Source organism: Chionomys nivalis, chromosome X, assembly GCF_950005125.1.
Source record: "Chionomys nivalis chromosome X, mChiNiv1.1, whole genome shotgun sequence".
Classification (NCBI taxonomy): domain Eukaryota; kingdom Metazoa; phylum Chordata; class Mammalia; order Rodentia; family Cricetidae; genus Chionomys; species Chionomys nivalis.
In genome coordinates this window covers 94,382,355-94,403,317 of record NC_080112.1, presented here as the reverse complement: position 1 = coordinate 94,403,317, position 20,963 = coordinate 94,382,355, and the positions used below count along the sequence as shown (strand labels likewise).

Sequence of the window (20,963 nt, the reverse complement as noted above, 5' to 3'; positions counted from 1 at the left end):
GACCTGGCAGCTTGCTTCATCGTGTCTGCCTGGGAGAGGGGAGCATGGCGTCTGTCTCTCAGAGGAGCTGCCCTGCATCTGAGCTTACTTCCTCTTCCTCCCAATGAATCTTTTGGTGGTGGTGAATGACTTTAATCCCAGCACTTGGGAGGCCGAGGCAGGCGGATCTCTGTGAGTTCGAGGCCAGCCTGGTCTACAGAGCAAGTGCCAGGATGGGCTCCAAAGTTACACAGAGAAACCCTGTCTCGAAAATCAAAAACAAAAACAAAATTAAAAAAGGTTCAGGCCCTAGAGCTGCTCTGATCAGGCTGGTGGCCAGCTTTTGCCACACGCCTGTCTCCTCCTCCTCAAAGTCATTGCATTAAATATCAATTGACTTCGGGCCTAGAGTTTCTCAGTACCCAGGGCCAGATTCTGTGTTCCATTGAATGTCCTCTCTAGGGAGGTCCCTTTGGTGCATGGAAACTGCTCTTGCCACAAGTTCTCCTATCCTGAGGACAGAAACTATCCATTTGGTCCTCCCTTCAGAAATGTCCTGTGTTCAGAAATACGGACAGCTTCGCAGCATCCCTCAGGGGGTACCCTTTTCTGGAAACTCACCTGGCACATGCAGGCTAACAAGGAAGTTTGGGGAGATCTGGTGCCCCTCTGGCTATAGATTCTTCCCTTTCCAGGCTAGCTTGTTATGCTAAAGCTAGAGACGACACTTAGACATGAATAAAATGCACACTGACCCTGTTTAGTGTGGGTCCATTAGATAATGCTCCCCTAAAGTCCTCGCAATGGAAGAAATTCCTCACCACCCTCATATACACAACATGTCTACAATTTAGACAACTCCTTCCCCTAAATCTATTGTCTTCATATTTTCTGGCTTCTTACATTTTAAAACCATTTTTTCCTGTAGGTTACATCATTTCAAATGGTTCTGTAATCTTGGTGTGTGTGTGTATGTGTGTATTCCATCACTTCAGGGAAATTTAATAATGGAGAGGGCATTGATTTTATTGTTTTTGAACCTCTAGCCCCTAGTGACATTTGGTGGGTGCTGGCTTAGAGCTACTAAATATTCTGCAACACATGCAGCAAGGCCATGCAGCAAAGCCATGCAGCAAATTGTCCCAAATGCTACTATGGCTGTCAGGGAAGATCACTACAAGGCTTCCATCTCTTCTCACTGGTGTTTATCTGCTCTGGAGTTTACTTCATTTCTGTTGAAGAAGTGCCCCTAGTCAGGGATCGCCCATTAGTTCAACCAAAAACTATGCAAAGCAGTCCCTCAAACGGTGGATGGCTCAAGCAATAACGAGCTGGTGAAATGGGACAAGAGAGCCTTTCCTGCAGTATCCTGTTTCTATTCTGTACAATCCTAGCCTTAGCAGTATAGGCCAGACAACATTCCGGGCCTGAACCCTCTGCCGCTTCCCCACCCATGCCTAGCTGCTTTAGGAGTAAGGCCAGAAAGCAGGGAGCTGGAAGGGAGGAAAAGGAAAGAATGTGTGGTTTAGCTATGGACGCCCAGGCTTCCATATCTCCCAAAGGAACCTGGAAAGCAGCTCTGGAAGCTAATGGCAGTTAGTAAAGCCCACTCTGACTCCAATGGAAAGCAGATGGGGTCCTTTCAAGCCTTCCTGCTCATATCCCAAGCTTCTTGTTTGGGAGTGGGAGTGCAAACTGGAGGAAACAACTGGCTGCCAACTGTGCAGCCTTGTGTGACTAGGAACTTGGCATGATGGGCCGAGGAAGGCGGCCGTGTAAAGATACGGAGCAGCCTGCGGCACAGCTGGAGAATGTGGAGTGTATTGTGTGGCCAAACTGTTCAGTAATAGAAGCAGCAGACCAGGAAACGGCACCAATGGGCAGGAGGGAGGAAAGGGAGATGGCCGCAGGCAGTGGGACAGCCCCAAAGGGAAGATAAATCATCAGCCTTGTGTCAGGCAGGACTGAGAGTGCTACTTAATGCTCACAGTAGGAACCGTGAGACTTGGGTTCCAGGTTTGACTATGAATTGGCTCTCTGACCTTGGGAAGAATCATTTCCTCTATCAGGGCCTCAGTGTCCTCTGCAGTAGATGAGAATGAATTCGAATTTGCAAACTGGAGGCTCGGGGCCTGGTTTGGCCAGCAGATATATTGTGACTGGCTAGGCCAGCATTTTGTTTCTATAGGGTAAACCAGCTCCTCCATATACCATGGTCCCCTCTGGCCTACTCCTACTTCTAGACGCTGGGCCACCTTTGTCTCATATGTCCAATATCCAGCAGGCTCCTGAAGGCTCCTGAACCTTAGTGACATGAACTGAGTGATCTCAAAGAGGATCTAGACACTACCAGGCTTCTGTGACTCTACCCACCAGCCACCAGCATGGCAAAGAGGGCAGGAAGAGGAGACATTGAGATAAAGCGGGACTCTGTCATGAATATGGGCACAGGCAGCGATGGGTAGAATTTTGAACAAGTACTACTTTAGGAAACATGGGGATGGATTCTCTTAAAGCCGGGCTCCTCTCATCCTTGCAAGGATGCGGCCTGTTGAACACAGGAGGCTTTTCCTTGACCTCAGTAGCTCTGGTCTCCAAACTGATAATACTTTTTCTTTGCAAAGGATGTCAGTGGTATGGGCCATGCCCTGACCGTTGTTCAGCTTGAACTTTTTTTTTTTTTACTTAGCTTTGATCTTTTAAGTATTATTCTTTGTGGAAAATGAAACCAACTTGTAGCCCTTCCAGAGTGATTAGATAAGCAGTTTGGAGAAAACATTCCTTTCTTGTTTTCTTTCCAAGGACAGAGTTAGCAGGGCGGACTTGGCCAAGCAGAATGCCCCTTCTGTACATCTGGCTATCTAATGCTTGGAACTTCCCTTCCCAGACAGCAGCCTAAACTCAAGGCCTTTACTTTTTAGGTCTCCTGTCATATCCCTGTAGTATCTATCATCTGTGAGGGAAATATGGATTAGACTACAGTGTAAGGAGCAGGATAGAAGGGATGATGAGGGGCTTTCATAGGTAAGGTGCACATCTGAGACCTAGGCCTGTGCCACCCTGCCTGGTCTCTGTTGTTGCACCCCTCCGTGTCCTAGTCCTTGCCTTAAAAGTATTCTGTAACCTTCATTTCTACATAATCAAGGTCCCTTCACTTAGCTCCTCTAGGACTTCCTGTGGCAGGATTGATGCTGTATCTCACTGTGACATCATCAGATGTCACAAAGCAGGGCTGGCCTGCCTCCTCTTGGGAGCAGAGGAACTGGTCAGAGGCTTAGGTTAGAAAGGACTGTCTTGATGGCAGCAGGCTGTGTTCCAGGTAAGTGACCACAGGACCTCACGCTGTACATTAAGAAGTAAATAGATTTAGTGTTGCCTGCCGGGGTAGCACAGTCCTTTAATAAGTTAAATCTATCCCTGTCTCATTTGAATACCTTGAGTTAATCGTAGCTTTCTGGGTTCTCAGGCAAACGCATGTCGTCAGGGTTTCAGTTCCGGAGGCATGAATAAACGAAGTATAGGATACTGTATTTAGGGCAGGAAAGAATGTTAAAGGAGACAACGGAGAGAATAAGTTCCTTTCACTTTAATTATGCTCATTTTTTAAATTTTCCCTCAAAATTCTGCTTGTTGGTCTTGCTTTAACATTGCCTTTCTGCATAAAGGGGAAGAGGTTTGAAGTGCGCTAGATAGCATCTTCTTTTGGTTTTTCTGACTGTTTTCTCTTTTTTAATAGATTGGGTAAATAGCCCTGGGCAAGGAATTAGGGGAACTGGTTCTACTTCTGCTTAAACTTATTTTGCTTTTGTGTTTCACCCTTTTTTCCCCCACCGAGGGTGGAAAATAAGACACCATCCGTGCTAGGCAAGCACTCTACCATTCAGCGTCACACCCATCCCTCAACTTACTTTTATAACATTTTCAAATCCTCCCCTGGCTTCAGTTTCTTGTTTAGAGCCAGGCTAATGAAGTAAATGAACTGGAAGAGCCATCTAGAAAATTTTATGAAAATAACTTGTCTCATTAGACTACAGCAATCCCAATTTACGGGACATAAGCACCAATTGTGGAATGACACACATTTATATTAATTTCGCAAACTGTGTACACAGAATGTGTGTATTAAGAAGGGAACTCAGATCGTATTAACTCATCTAGTGATTCCCAAGGTGCAGCCACTCATGCCCCAGCCTCATAATTTCTGTCATACTCGTGTATCCCCAGAACTATTTTTCAGTTAATCCTTTCTATATTGACTGAGACTTTTTAAATCCAAAGACCTTAGTGTCACCTAAGCAACAATGTCCATGAAGTTACATATTTGTTATGCTCCATGTGCTTCTCTTGTGTATATTAAAATTAGTAGGTTTTCATGTGGACATCACTGAAAATCACTGTCCTACTTGGTTCTAGCTCCTTGTGCACATGTGGAAACCAAAAGGTTAGAGAGATTAGCTATCTTTGCCTCTTATCACTTAGCAAGTTGCTATGGAGACGTAATTAGGGAATACCTCATGTGACTACATCACATCAGAGGCAGAGCTGTGGGGAAAGCCTAGATCTTGTGACACTTAGTTCAGACTTCTCTCAACCACGTCACTCTTATCCCATGGTTGCCATTAATACCTAAGAGCCATGCAATTTAATGTAAATGTAAGTAGAATTCAGATCTTTCTTTAATCAATTATTTTATTGTAAAATTTTTTAATAATGTTGCTAAATACTAGTATCTTTATTATTTTTAAATTTTGTATATGTGTACTATATTAAATTATTTCTTTCCTCCCTTTCCTGTCTTCCTCTCCCTTATCTTCCCTTCCCCTGTGGTCCCTCTCAAATTCATGTGTTTTTCTTTAATTATTATTATTACATATATAAGAGTAAATATATAAATACAACCCGTTGGGTCCATATAGCGTTGTCCATATGTATATATTTTTAGAGCTGGCTACTTGGTACTGAATAACCAATTAGGAGGCTCATCCCTGGTAAATACTGATTCTCCCTCTTTCTGCAGTCACTAACTCCTTGTAGCTTTTCTTTATACACTGTGTTTTGAGCATATTTGCCCCCTGTACACTTTTCCCAGATCCACCTGCTTCCCTACCCACCCGATTTTGTGTCCTCTTTTGCTACCCATCAAATCCAATCTGCACTGCCTATATATTCTTGCATGGGTGGCCTTCCATTGGAGGGCGGTTGACTTATCAGGGACAACACTCTTAAAACTGGCTCTTTCTCTCCCAGCAGCTATCAGTTGCCAATTGCTCCTCAGTTAGGAGTGGACTTCACGCCTGCCTTTCCCCTCCATGGAGGATTTGGTCTTGCTTGAGCATTCATGAGAGTGTTTGTAAAGACAGTCTTGCTATTTAGCTTAGGTGGTCCCCAAGAGACCGAGACTGCAGGTTTATGTCCCTGCTTGGCTCAAGTTCAGTACATTGTAAAGATAACAAGAGCAGCAACAAGTGAATCCTGGGCCTTCAGATGTGTCACCTGAAGTTCTTAGCTCTGTTATTTGACATGGAGAGAAAGATGGCAGGTAACATGGACCAAGCACACTGCAGGCCTTTTGCTGGTTTACCTGGTTTTATCCTACCACGGCTACTATGAGAGAATGAGAGCAATTGATTTCTCACGGAATAGTCTGCCCTGAAGTATTTTACTTCTAACAAACAGAATGTATCCAATTGCACGATCTGAGAGATATGTATGCATGAAAGAAACATGAACATTTGAGCTTTTAGGGAGAATAGTCTCAGTGGGCAAGGTAAACTCAAATCAGAAGTTCATAAAGTGGAAATACCTCTTGACATTTATCTTATTTACTGGTGAGTTTCTACCAGGTAGACTAAGCAGGTGAATGCTTGTTTTCCTAGCCAAAGGTTAGAAGTTAAATCCTCTGAACTCCAATTGTCTCTTTTTCTGTAAAATGGACTTCCTAGTCTCTGATCTAGTGACATCACAGAGCTGTTGGAGACAAATGAGGTAATGACACCAGCAATCAGAAAGTTGAATGCCCCACTGAACTGAGAAATCTTGGCTACAGGCACCACAGATAGAAGGGACTTTCTGGAAACTTCTCCTCATCCAGGTTCTCAGTTTTACTATTTTTCTACACTAGATTTACTACTATGAAGGTGGACAAGCTTCGGCTATTGGGCAATTCAAGGATCGAATTATAGGGTCAACTAATCCAGGGAACGCATCGATCACCATATTGCAGATGCAACCAGTGGACAGTGGAGTTTACATCTGTGATGTCAACAACCCTCCAGATTTTGTCGGCAAAAACCAAGGCATTCTTGCTGTCACTGTGTTAGGTATGGGCATTCTTTTCATGTCTTTTGTTTTCTTGAAGCAACTAAAGACAGTGAATTAGTCAAAGCACTGAGTTATGGTGTCAGTTATGCCCCTGGGGCTAAATATTCTCCCTGCTCCTTTCACTGCCAGAGACCGTTTTATTAATTTAAGATTTATCTTATCAGTAGAGAGTTTTCCAACTTAATCTGTATAGTGATACCTAAAAATTATCATAAAATGTACAGAAACAGTAGCATCCCTAGCTTGAAAGGATACAGTGAGACAAACATTGTCTCACCAAATGATCACCAATGAGCTCTTCCAGGAGGAACTTGTAATTAAAGCCACACTTAATTACAAGAAACAATTGTCAACTTATATTCCCTTTTTCAATCCAACCACTGTTCTTACCAAGAACTGATTCTTTCAAAGGCAGAAACATCCACTTCGTTTATATTTATTTTGTATTATGTTTTGTTTTGTTTTGAGGCAGAGTCTCATGAAACCATAGCTCCTCTAGCTAGCCTTGAGCTTGCTATGTAACTATTTAATTTGATTTTTGATCCGTGGAGGGGGGGGCTCACTTTTTAAAACTGCTAATGATATTTGGAAAATGTTACTTGTTAAGGCATTATTAAGAATTAAGTTATGATGAGCACGTGTTTATTATATGATATTGGACAAGTCACATTTACTCTCAAACTAGACTTGGAAGAGCTTATTTGTTCAGGATTTATGGTTTCCCTACTTTGTAAAAGGAAATAAAGGCATGGTGGTGATGGAGACATGGCTTCTGCCCATGAGGAATACTCAGTTTGTTTGCTTTCTAGGGATCCTTCAAACTCTATAGAACACAGCAGGGGCTGAGTACCTATTTACAGACTCTAAAGTAGAAAGTATTAAAGGAAGGGGAACGGGCTTGAAGCCCTTACCAGTAGCCCGAATGGAGCTGACCTAGACATTGCTCCTGTCCGCTTGAATATATGAATCATTGGAAAGGAAGCAGTAGGCCAAGTCAGCTACTAGATAGTTGGTTTAAAGAAGCAACAAATGACAGCAAGATACACATCTACGAGAACTATCCACAGTTGTCTTGCTACCTATGTGATTTTAAAAGGCACCAATTGATGCTTACTGTGAGGTCTGCCATTGTATTTACCCTCCTAAGTAAGAGGGAAATGTTACATCGGAACTAATGTTTAAGAGAGTGCTTTCTCAAATCAGTTGTATTTTATTGTGCTGAGCCTTGTGCTTGGCATTGGAGCATAGGAATAGATGAACCCATTGCTAGGACAATTTGTGTGACAGTTCATAAAATCAGTCATATGGGGGAAAACCGTGGTAAGAATGCCAAAAACCACGAGACGGAAAATCAGTAAACTTAGGTTCTAGACCTTTTTCTGTTCCTGGTGACCTCATACAATGCAGTCCACTACTCTCTGGCCATTGTAAGATAGATTTTAAGTCTGTCTTCTTTACTGATTTATTATGAGAATCCAATTAGGTGCTGGGGATTAAAGAGCCTTTTAATGTTCAAGTAATTTGAGGGATTAATCATCTAATGATTTTCTGTTGCCTCGGTGTCTCTGGGGTGATCTGAGCAGAAGCAATTTTCAAGAAAAGGCTTGGAAATAGCCCTGAGATAAGCTAGACAAGAAGGTTAATATTCTTAAATTTGAAGTTCAGAGGATTCCCAGTGAATTTCCATAAGCCAAAGATATCTTAAGCTAGTTTTTTTTGTTCCCTTTGAGTCTTTGAATCAGATAAGTCTTGCCATGAGTTTGTCATGATTTTTCTTGAAGCAGTCAGAAACCATAAAATAAAGATACTAAACAATCCATGGATTTCCTTCCACAGACATACTCAAAAATTTCATTTTCATTAATTCAGAAAAGAACAAGGTTTTCCTATGAGTTTCAACTTTCCAGAAATTAGTGATAGTAAATTATCTCTAAATTTTCAAAGTCTGTTCACAATTCTCAAGTCCCATTGCACATGAACACCCTGATTGGGCCTGGGACAAGTAGAGATGGGTGGGTTGGAGGGGGCACTTGTAAGGAGAGTTAACTGATACACCACCGAGGATGGTTCTTCATAGCACTACATTAAAAGAATCTGTTTATTGTAATGAACTCACAAATAAAAATGTCCCACAGGTAGGTTATGGTAACCACTCAAACACTTACCCAGGCCCAAGCTCAATGCAACCCAATGATCTTATGAAAAGTTAGAATGGCCATGCTGAAGTCATGGAGCTTTGCTTAGGCCTTTCCCCTTTCAATGTCAGTTATGCATTATAAAAACGAAAAATCTATGAGTCAGTTGAAACTAGAAAACCAATTAGCTTTATATTCTCTTTTATGATTCATGCGTCCTTTTGCCTGCATTCCATCTCTTCTCATCACCTAATAGTACCCTTTCTTGGTCTCCTTTCTAAATGCTATGCTACACCAATGTGTATGTTATGCAAAATGTTATACTCTACCTATGATGTATTATAGGTAAACATGATGTTTATAGGTAAACAGCTATGAACGTGGGTATAGTATAGCCATGTATCCTTGAGACATTTCTCACCGAGCATGGCTATCAATCCCGTGTATTTGCTTTGCATTCATGCACTCCTTAATCAGAGTCTGAAAACATGCCTCAGTTACTGTTCCAAGCAATGGAAATAGTAAGATGTAAAAGATAGGGTTCCAGCCCTCCAAAAACCCAATCTGGTGAAAGAGACAGATTGCACGAACACTTTCAGTGGGAGGAGAGCTGTAAAGACACAGAGAAAGCTACAGAAGGGGAGCTAGAGAAGGCTTATCAGGGAAAGAGACTTGTGCTGGCCGAGGAAGGATGTCCAAGAACGTGTCAGGTAGAGCAGAGGCTGAAGTGGCAGGGTACAGTTCAGGTGAAGAAAGCAGCCGGGAGCCGAGAAGCAGGTGGTTTGGATGGCCACTCATTTAAGAAACCTCCATTAGTCATGACAACCCTCTAAAATCAATCTCTGAAAAACTCCCAGATCGACTCTGAATAATTATTATGTGTACATTTGGAATGAGCACCATCTCCATTCTGCAGTTTGGCGCATAAAAATTATTAATTTAGAGGAGCTTTGTGAACACACTGAAGCATTTTCATCTGTCTTCTGGGATGAGCCTTTTCCTTCCACCCAAATCCTGATGAAAGCAATAAAGCCAAAGGGTAGATCAATGGCTTTGCCAGTAAAACATAGTAACTCTTTGGGGGTACTTTAGCTGGATGAAATGTCAGCTCAATTCGGATTCAGTAGTTTTAGAAGATATATAGATTTGCAGCTTGTCTCAAAATGAGTCAGCTAGTGTTTTGTTAATAATAAAAAAGAAGAGATAGAAGGAGAAAAAGAACAACAAGAAGAATCCTAATCTAGATTTGAATCTAGCCTCAGTGAATGAGTGCTAGTTATTCTAGTTTGCTATGTATAATTTAGTCCTGGTGCCTGACTTTTAATGTTGAAATGCCCACATTTTTCTGTTCAGATTGTTCTGTTCTTATACAGGGGCTATAGCAGTCAGACCATTTTGTAAAGACACTAAGCCTAATCTTAGTTGAATGGTATAGTTAAATGGCCTAGTTTAAGGTGGGTGAATCAAGTTTTTCCCATCTCAGAAAGCCATTGATAGGGAGAGTATTGAAATCTAAATAGAAAAATCCTCTAACTCAAAAGGCACCAGTTTTCAGAGGATAGTGGAGCATTTTGAAGAGTTGTGCTTACCTGTCTTCTTCATGCATACAAGGGTTTGAGTCTGAGATGGCTTATCAGAGCAGACGCTGGTAGAAGATTGATTTTAGTATCAAAAATTAGTCCAGTCCATAGCCAACAGCAATTCCATGTGCAACACTCTGTTTATGGTATTTACTTTTGGCTGGCCAGAGGTTAGATCATTTCTTTCTTTTTTAAAAAAAAAATATTTATGTTTTTATTATGTATACAATATTCTGTCTATATGTATGCCTGAAGGCCAGAAGAGGGCAACAGACCTTATTACAGATGGTTGCTGGAAATTGAACTCAGGACCTTTGGAAGAGCAGGCAATTTTCTTAACCGCTGAGCCATCTCTCCAGCCCAAGATCATTTCTTATTCATATTTTATAGATGAGACAACTCGAAGCTTAGTTCAGTTACATAACTGAAGGCGCAAGTCATAAACAATCCCACACCAATTTGGAATTGTGATTAATAGGGTGGTATTTATTTAAAGGGGAATAAACTTACAGATCACCGTCCCAGACAACAGCCCTCTGCGCAATTAGGAAGAAGTCTAGTCACCGGAACCGGAGCAGGAAGTAAAGAGAGCGAGGAGGGAAGTAGCCGCTTTTTTAAAGGGAAAGAGACCACACCCCAATGGGCTGGTATCTCGGCGGCTATTGGCTGGAGGAGCGGAAGGACCTCCCGCAACACCTCCCCCTTTTGTTTAAGTAAGAGAGTTCTAAACCTACTATGAAATTATATACAATAAGTACAAATATCCTATTCTAACTAGCTTAGGTCTTATATAATAAATAGCTTGGCTAAGTCATGAGTCGAAAGTAACTACATTTATATAGTCTTCAACCCCATCGAAGATCTGAGAAGGGAAATAATGTTACCTGAGTAATTAGGAAGTGCAATCAAACAACTTCCAAAACATGCAACAAATCACAGAGACAACTGGCTACCTGGGTAATCACCCAAGGTCACGTTTGCAGCTTTGAAGCAACCAACTTTGGCTAAGGCCTAACATAACTGACATACCATTTTCAAAGGCAAGAAACTTGTCAAAACTCTCTTACCCTGTCTTGGCAGGATATGACAGTCCTGTTTTTTCCATTCACGGATACTCTGTATCTCTGTCAGTGGTTGAGGTATGGGCATTTCTTTACCCAAAGGCCAGTTCAGCCAAGAAGAAAGGCTCCAGGTGGAGTGTCTTTGGTGCTCAACATTCTCTCGGGAGTAGAGCGGTGTTGCCAGGAGCAATTTTGTCTCACTACCACAAAACTCTGAGTTAGATTAAAGGCCATTTTGTACAGCTCTTTGAAGAGGTTGAAGATTATCTATCTATACTGAGTATAATCTCTATGTATCTAAAGAACCTGATTAGTCTAATTATAAATGACAAACTCAGAATACTATTGATCTATATAATTCTCAATACCTATCTAACTTAAAGACTAAGACAATAAACAACTGTGAAACAAATGAAGACAATGACCTCCAAATATGAACAATGTACAAATATACATTACAGTATGGTAAATATATATCAATACACAAGCAATATGTAAGTATCTTAATCAGAGATAGAAATGTACACTGCAATATGGTAAATATATACAATATATATATCAATACAGTATATGTCAATACATAAAAATGTTTTAAACAGAGGTAGAAACATGCATGCATACAATAGTCAATATAATTTCACTTTGTATCAGTATATAAGAATCGATACCAATACATTTGTCTCAAGACAATAACTCACAAGTACCAATCTATTATCCCTCTTTTTTTTTTCAAATGATCTCTGAGCTTATAAAATTCCTTCCCCAACCCTCAACCATATACCAATTATAATCAACCCCTAAATGATGTCCCTAAACCCAAGGGCAAACTTTCCTGGAAGAGGGGACGTCGTCCTCTAGAGTTACTTCCAGCTGTCATGAGGGCGACATTCTTTCTGGGGGATCCTGTGAAAGTAAAATGATGGTTAAATTTTAAGATCAATGTCTTTTAAAATTGCAAATAGTCTCTGAGTATTGTGTGCAGGTCTGGCCAGAATGTTGTATAAGATGTGCACCATTTCAGCTAACCAAGTTGGGATCGTCTTGTGCAGCTGGTACCCAAAACAGGTCTTGTAGTAGCGCTATCAGTATCATGACGTCATATCAACCAGGTGGAGTCGTTGTTATGGGGCCCCTATAAGGTAAAGTTGCATAGCTCGGGTTCTGTGTGGATCCAGATCTGTGATCACATGTCCCAGGAGAACCAATGGGTAGTCTGAAGCATTTAAGTTATAAATTTCATAAATTAGATGCTAGAGGGATGGATTAAGATAAGGAAGAAGAGCTGGGTACAGTATCATATGCCTGTAATTCTAGTACTTGGAAGGTAGAGGCCAGATTCAAGTTCAAACCCAGCAACCAACCAACCAACTACCCAGAGGAACAGAAAACCAAAGGATGGCTGTTCATTGGAAAGTACATCCAAAACTTACAGTCATCACCTGTGTGTGTTATTGGGGACAGACTATGTGGCATAAAGTGAGATTGTGATTCACAGTTACCCAGAGAGCATCTCCTTGATCCAGGTCTCTGTCCAGGTGTTGTCATAAACAGCTGAAAAACGGCATGTCCCAAACTGCCCCCAGCATCCCTCCTTCCTCCTCATCCCATCCTCTAAAGCTTGTTCTTCTACCTGAATTCTTTCTCTTGGATGATGGCAGGATCATGGATACAGAATCCGAAGCCTGGGAATCAGCATAGATCCTTACTTTCCTCGGTAGCTAGCTGGTCACTAGCTCCTGTGACTCTTTTCTTAATACCTCTTGAATCACCTTTCCCTTGGTCCAGGGACCCTCAGTATCAGAGAGAGCTGCATGGGAAGTACTAGAAAGAGCATCATTACTACCTTTCTCAAACTCCTTCCGTGGTCTCCCTGTTCCCCGTGCAAAACAGCGCCCTCCCTACCGCGAGCCCCCGTGTTCTGTTATTTCATCTCTCACCACCGTTAGCTCCACTTAGGCAGCGCCTAGTCCAGTACTGGATAGACAGACGGCACCTAGCTAAATGCTTGCCAAGTGGCAGAAAAATCGAGACTGTGACATCATATAGCACCAATGCAAAGTGGGCTCCTCTGCTGAGGAGGACTCGGGCAAATTCAAGCCTTCCAGAGAGTTTGGGTCACCTATGGATGAATAAATGAAAAACTGCCTTAGCCTCACAAAGGAATAGAAAAAAAAAGGAAGTATTAGTGGACTATTTTAAAAGGAATTTCTAGAAAGGTTTTATCTCCAAGTATTTAAGGGCTCTGTTTTCATTTAAGATGGCTTTTAAAGCACAAGCTATGTTTCTACTCAGAGTTTGGTTACATTTGGCTGTTTTAATAAAGGCATATTTTAGGATCCAATGAGGAAATGCATGGTTATAAATCAGGGGACAAGGCAGACAGAAGAGACACTATTTGAATCTTAATGGCCTCCTGACTAGATGGTTGCCGTAGCTGAAGTGCTCTGCTCCCATCTGGTGGTACAAGCAGAAAACTGCCCAGAACAAGGTTTCTAAGAATAAACTAAATAAGCAAATACCCGTATAATCTGTACAGTGAAAGTGAGGAAGTGGCTGCCAATGTCACAAAACTGTCATTTTCTTACAGGAAGCTCACTTTTTGTCCTTGCCTTACAGTCAAACCTTCCAAGCCCTTTTGTACCATCCAAGGAAGACCAGAAGCAGGCCACCCAATCTCCTTGTCTTGCCTTTCTGCCGTTGGAACACCGTCCCCTGCGTATTACTGGTATAGGATTGAGGGAAACACCATTGTGCCAGTAAAAGAAAGCTTCGGTGAGTATCGCGTTTCCTAACTTCCACTGGATGTGCTCCTCGATGCTTGCCTGAGGTCCTCAAATGTTTCTTCCCTTGATGTCAGTGTGTGCATGTGTGTGTCTGGAGCAGACGTGTGCTTAACATGATACCTGCCTGCAAACGTGAGGATTGTGGTGTGTCTGTTTCTCAGAGTCTAGAATTCGGCTGAGAGGTGGTGAATGTGGAGGGCCTTTGCTGGGCTGCTTGTAGAGCATTGCAAGAGACCTAGGTGGAGCCTATTCATCTCAAGAAGGCCACTGTGAGAAAGTGGACAGGCATTAAACAGCGTACACTAACATGACAAGAGATCTTAAAAATTCTGTGTTCTTGTTTTGACAGACTCGGCCACTGGAGTTTTGGTTATCGGAAATCTGACAAATTTTAAGCAAGGTTATTATCAGTGTACTGCCATCAACAGTCTCGGCAATAGTTCCTGTGAAATTGACTTAACCTCTTCACGTGAGTTGGCTCTATGGCTTTCATACTTTATCCTTCAGTTAAGTTAAGCCTGCCCATTGAACAGATTAATTAGGGTCTCTCCTTAGTCCTTCTTGCCTCTCTGGAGATGTCTGTGCTTTATTGGTAAGTTGATAATGAATGGCCATCCAGGTCTCTCATTTCTACATAGTAATATGTTCCCTAAATTCTTCACCGGGTAGTTTATTTAAGCATCCTGCAATCATTAGAAAGTAGGTATTACTCTTGGACAAATAAAAAACAGCAGTGTCATTAGCAGTCTGGGATGCTCTTTCTTTTGCAGTTGATAATTCCAGCTCGTCCCTTAGCTGTTCTTTTCAAATATATGCCTCACAGACTTCCTGCTTCTTGACTGCCTTATTAAGACCAGCCTCTAGAATACAGGGAAACCCTCCAAGATAAGGCACAGGCAGGACTTTCTGAGCAGGTTTTTGGTAGATCAGAAAAATAATAGCGAGAACTGATAAATAAGCTTGTTCTTGCGTGAAATTTAAAAGCTTTTGCACAGTAAAGGAAACAAGAGACTGAATGAAGAGGCAGCCTAGAGAACGGAAGGAAACCCTCTACTGCCATTTAGCCAATAGAGGGTTGACACTCAGAATAGATGAGGAGCAAGAGAATTAAACACGAATAATCTGGTCAATAAATAAGCAGATGTTTTGTAAGACAGGTCTCAGAAGAATTACAGATAGACAATAAATATATGAAAAAAAATTCTCAGTGTTTTTCACCTTCATGGAAATGCTGTCAGAGTTATGGTGAGCTTCCATTTCCCCCAAGTCTTATGACTATCATCAAGAGCTCAAACAACAAACGTGTACAAGGATATGTAGGAAAAGGAACCCTTACATGCTGATGGTGGGAATGTGAATTAAAGCAACCACAATGGAAGTCAGTCTGAAGCTTCCTCAAAAATCTAAAAATAGAATTACCAGCTGTACCACTTCTGGGTCTATAACTAAAAGAATTCAAGTCAGCATGCCACAGAGAAAGCTGGATAAGCTTGTTTATTTCCATGTTACAGACTCATAGATTGTCATCACCTGATGGACACCCCAGTTCACTAGCAGGAAAATGGAAATGAAAATTACCATATTGAGTGAAGTAAGCCAGAAAAAGAAATATCATGTTTTCTTTCATAGGCAGGATCTAGATTTTTAAGAAGACATTAAAGTAGAAGGGGGCTGTTAGGGAAGAGAAAGGGGACCAGTGGGAGGGGAGTGGAAGTGGAACGAGAGACAGTAACAGGGATGTGGACATGATCTAAGTTACATGTATATATCCAGGAAAACATATTTATACCCATAATGCAGTATCTACATTCTGATAAGAAATAAAACCCAAAAGTTTAAAGGCAAAAATCTGCCTATAGTAACCAGACAGCCCTATCTAGAATCACAATACCTGATGAGTACTATTGTTACTATTTGTATTAAATTGTTTCCCATACTATACTTGCTACACGAGCAACACCTCAGACTTCCAGTTGAAAGGCACTTACTTGCTCTCTGAGACTCATACTTAAAGAGCCTTGAAACTGACAGACTAGGTCAATCCTGGGACAAGCCCTCACGAGGGATGTCTCCCGAACCTCTTAGGGCTCGCTTGAGTACTTAGAGCCTTGGCATCTGCCCTCCATTCTTATTACTTTCAGCTCTTTCCTCTGGCCTTTCTCCTGAGACCTGTCTGTACAGGCATGGTCCTCTGTTGTCTTTCTTGACTCCTCACTCAATTGTTGCCTGCCCTTCTAGAGATAGACACACATGGCGGATGTCCAGTTGTGTAAGACTAGTACCCGAGTCTTCTTTCCAATGATCTCCAGCACTCTCCTGGCTTTCCTTCTTCCCCCTCCTCTCCCTTCTTGCTTCCTTTCCTTTCTTTGCCCTCCTGTCCTTATCTTCTTCCTACGTCACCTATTGACTATCTACTATGGATCATCATAGGTGATGCAGAGACCGACATTAAGAAGAAAGGTCTTTCACTCAAGGAGCTCACCTCACCATTCAGCTAGAGGGCTAAGCAAAGACTGTATGTGCTAAACGCTATCGTATAGGTCTATACAGGGATAGACACCAAAAGAGGACCACTTATGGTTAAAGCTCTGGAGCAGCTGCGCTGACCAAGTACTATTTGAGTTGGTATTTGAAGGTACCAGCAAAGGCTATTGTTTCTGTAAAATTGGTAGGCTGGTTGGAGAACAAAAGCAGAGCAGCAGCTGTAGAAAGATAATTGGTTAATGGCGAAGGAACATGAGGAAGAGCCACAGAAAAGATCACTGGGAGATGGAACCATAATAAAGAGACAGCCATTGTGTTCGAGTCTATTGAAAGGAAGTGATTATTTCCTCCCGATTTCAAAACTAGTGAGAATGTATTAAAAAACTAGGCAAAGCTTTCCCTCCTGCATTAGGGTTGAGCATGGCATCCCACCATAGGGAATGGGCTCCAATAAGCTGGCTCACGCACCAGGGACAGATCCTACTGCCAGGGGCCCCTCAGATAGTCCACGCTTCACCGCTGTCTCTAACATATGGAGGGCCTACTTCGATCCCATGGGGGCTCCACAGCTGTCGGAGTTCATGAGTTTCCACGAGCTTGCTTCCACTGCCTCTGTAGATTTCCCCCTCAGGATCTTGACCTCCCTTGCTCATATATACCCTCTTCTCTCTCTTCAGCTGGATTCCCGGAGCTTGTCCTGGGGCTTCGTTGTGGCTCTCTGCATCTGGTTCTGTCAGTTGCTGGATGATGGCTCCATGATGTTAGTTGGGTTACTCACCAATCTGATTGTTTCATACATTTATATAATGACTTTTAGTCATTTTCAGTCCTCCATGCCCCCTCACTTGCCTCTCTCACACTAACTCCCATTTTCTCAACAAGTCCCTTCCACCTTTCATGTCTTCTTTTTTGTAGCCTACTGAATTTAATTGGTGGGAGAATATTTACTGGAGCGAGGCCAATTTATCAGTGGATATACCACTGAAGAAAATGGCATTCCCTCCTCCAACATCTGTTGATTGCCGGTAGTCTGCCACAGAGGGGGTCCTTCACTCACTCATGATGAAGTGTTCAAGGGCTCCGTCCTGTGCAGACAGCCACAGTCTTTGTGATTTCGTGAGTGCAACAGCTGCATCACACCCAGATGTCTTTTTGCTGCCCATCCTCTGGCTTACATTCTTTCCATCCCCTCTTCTGCAGGGCTCCCCCAGTCTTGCTGATACAGCTGAGCTGTCCCATTGAGGGTTTTGTGAGACAAGGTCTTGCCATGTATATGGCCCAGGCTGTCTGGAAACTCAGGATTTTTCTGCCTCAGCCTTTTGAGTGCTAGGTTCACAAGCATGCACTGCTGTGCCCAGCTACATGGATTTCTTCCATCCTAAGAAGATGAGGGACTTATTATGCAAACTTAGTTTTTCATTTCAAAATATAAACAGTTGATCCTTGTTTAAGGGGAAATAGATGGGTATGGGCTGGCTTATGACCCAGACATGTTCTGTCAGGGACGACATGTCTGGGCTTGGAGGCCTGGTGCTCAGCTGGAATGTCTCACACTCATTCAATTTTTCCATAGACTGATGTAATAAACCAGATGCCTGTTTATCCAAATGGCCATGTTCTTTCCCAGTGGCTCATAGAGTTCATGAGCAGGGAGTGTTTGGGGAAGCTTTTTATTTTATTTCACTTAGGCCTTAGGAAAGCTGATGAAATGTCCTTGCTTCCAACAGAGCATGTTTCTGGTTACCAGATTGCCATGACATGTCTCTGACCACATAAAGGCACACTGAAAACTCTATTCCCTAAATATGGATTTAAAAACAGGCTTGCCTGCCAAGTGGCCACAGTTTTCCTCACTGGTGCGCATGTCAATGTTAAGCTGCACAGTCGACCTCAACTAGCAGAATTCTGGGAATTTCTGTTCCTTCTACCTGTACCTGTCACTTTCTTGCATTGTGAGCCTTCCAGATCATTTTTCATCAGTCTCAAATGCATATATATAAGACGAAAATGTGTTTGGTTTTACCAACTGCCTATCTGTGTCCTTCAGATCCAGAAGTCGGGATCATCATTGGGGCCTTGATTGGCGCCCTGATAGGCGCTGCTGTCATCATCTGTGTGGTGTACTTTGCACGGAACAAAGTTAAGTCAAAGCAAAGAAAGAGGAACTTAAACCCGAGCACGGAACTTGAGTAAGCCCTTATATCAACTAATTTAATCATCACAAAAGTCCTTTTAGGTCAGAGAAAAAACATTTTAAGATATACTAACATATTTATCTTTACACCAACACAGCCATAAACATAATTGTGGCTATTTTAATGTAACAGGAGACCTCCGAAGGCAAAAGTGCATAGGGTCCAGGAAAATCAGAATTTGGTTGGCCCAAGGCCTGTGCTTTTAGCTACACTGCAATTTTTTTCTGCAGTGTAGGGCGATGCTTATCCACCTGCTCACCTTTCCCTCTTCTTTTTAATTTTTTTTATATATTTGAGACTATAATTACAGCATTTTCTCCTTTCCTTCCTTCCTTCCAAATCCTCCCATATACTCCTCCCTGCTCTCTTTCAACACACATATATATGCCTAAAGACAACCTGCTCAGTTTGGATAAAGTTACCTGTGTGCATATTTTCATGACTGGCCATTTGCTATTGGATAAGCAATTGGTGTGTCCTTCCCTGGATTTACTTTCATTGATTCAACTTAATTGATTTAATTAATTTAACCTAATTGATTCCACAAGTATGTTTTGTATACCCATTAGGAACCCTAAGTCTTAAACTAACAAGTTGAAGACACAGATGCAACTGAACCATGGATTTGACTCTCAAACGCCTTATTACCCTTTCAGACTCTCTCAGTTGTCCACCTTTTAAATGCTGGTGTATCTTTCTTGGACTTTCATATTGTTGAAATCTAATCTTTCTGAACTCCAAAATGGACACATGTGGTCTGACAGCAAGTCAAAACATCAGAACAAACAGATGGCCTAAACTAGTGGGTAGCGACCCCTTTGAGGGTTGCATGTCCGATATTTACATTATGATTCATGGCAGTAGCAAAATTATAGCTATGAAGTAGCAATGAAAATAATTTTATGGTTGGGGGGCAGGGTGTAACCACAACACAAGGAGCTGTATTACAGGGTCACAGTATCAGGAAGGTTGAAAACCATTGGTCTAGGACCTATTTGTCACTAAGACTTCATGTGAAATTTTCAAGTTCAAAGTTCCCTAAGGTTTTTCTGGGGATTTTTTTTTCCTATAGGCCAATGACAAAGGCAAGCCATTCCCAAGACAATGAAGTCATTCCGTCTGAAGAGATCCAACTAGAAGCAACTCAGCCATCTTCCATCCATGGCGCCCAGTCCACTGAACCTCCTACTGCCATCTCAGGGCCAGAATACGAGCCTGACCCCCAGCTTGAAACCACCACACACCCTGACCCTGAACCAGAGCCTATTCCAGTGCCGGAGTTGGAGATTCAGTTGGAACCGGAGCTGGAGCCAGAGACAGAGACAGAGCCTGAGTCTGAGCCTGAGCCTGAGCCTGAGCCTCAGCCTGGAATTATAGTTGAGCCCCTGCGCGAGGAGGGGAAGGATTCAGTTAAGGCATAGGCATAGAGAGGCGCGGCATTAAATACGGCAGTTCTCACTTATGAACCCATTCCTGGCCTTTAAGGTTTGGTGGACTTAACCAGTCCCCAGTTTGTCCTTCCATCGTGGACAACCCTCATCTAACAACATGCTCATACTCACCATTAATTAAAAATAAATAAACCAAGGCAACTACTAAAGAAATGCAAAGGTTTCTTTGTTTTTAGTATAGATTACTTAAAACTGTACTAATATGTAAACATAACAAATGATAAGGCCAAGATGCGTGGCTCATTTCTAATTTAGTTGGCAGTGTATTCACAAAAATATTTTCTGTATTTTGTAGTCACTCTGTTTCATGGGTCACATGTACACATGATAAGGTAGAGTTAATATGATTCAATATTCATTTTAGGATAAGCTTTCTTCCCTAATCATTTTTTGAATTTACCACTAAGAAAGCAATTTGATACCATTGGCTCACAAATTAGAAAAAAAAAAAACATTTCCCCAAAATAAGAGGGTTTGTGTCAATTAGTACATACAATTTAGAACAAAGTCTTACAATTTATCATATTAAATCTTTAATAAGTCATCTCAGTGTCCAACACTTGAGCATAGCAATTTTTATAACTTTTTTTTTCACTGCAAAAAGGTAGGTGTACAGTTAAACAACTTAAACTTTTTCTTGGTGAACATAAAGTGATAGTCTTGTAGGCAGTTTAGAACATACCTTTGAAAAAGCTATTATGTTACCACTCACTGTCTGCTGCTATCTGTTTGGGCGGTAGGCTAGGATGGTGTTCTCAGTAAACACGGTCTATTTTAGATCATCTAAACTGACAGTTGAAATCATCTGTTTTACTGTTTCTATAGTCCACATTAATAGAAACATCACTCTTATGTCAATGATGAACCCCTTCACTTAAAAGCTTTTTCACTGACACCCCACTCTGAAGAATTTGCAAGTAGATTTCCTTTTTTTTTTTACTTGTGTAATCAATCCTATATGAAATATTATTTTA

The 20,963-nt window shown here is 41.8% G+C and overlaps 1 protein-coding gene across 1 annotated transcript in view; it reads left to right on the top strand.

Annotated features, from left to right (window-relative positions):
* Vsig1 (V-set and immunoglobulin domain containing 1) overlaps positions 1-20,963 on the top strand; it is a 109,543-nt gene extending 88,580 nt beyond the window's left edge. The window contains exons 3-7 of the mRNA XM_057760147.1: positions 6,101-6,299; positions 13,693-13,848; positions 14,209-14,328; positions 18,391-18,532; positions 19,611-20,963. Of these exons, the coding sequence (XP_057616130.1) occupies positions 6,101-6,299; positions 13,693-13,848; positions 14,209-14,328; positions 18,391-18,532; positions 19,611-19,959 (966 nt within the window). The 3' untranslated portion in view covers positions 19,960-20,963. The remainder of the gene's footprint in view (positions 1-6,100; positions 6,300-13,692; positions 13,849-14,208; positions 14,329-18,390; positions 18,533-19,610) is intronic.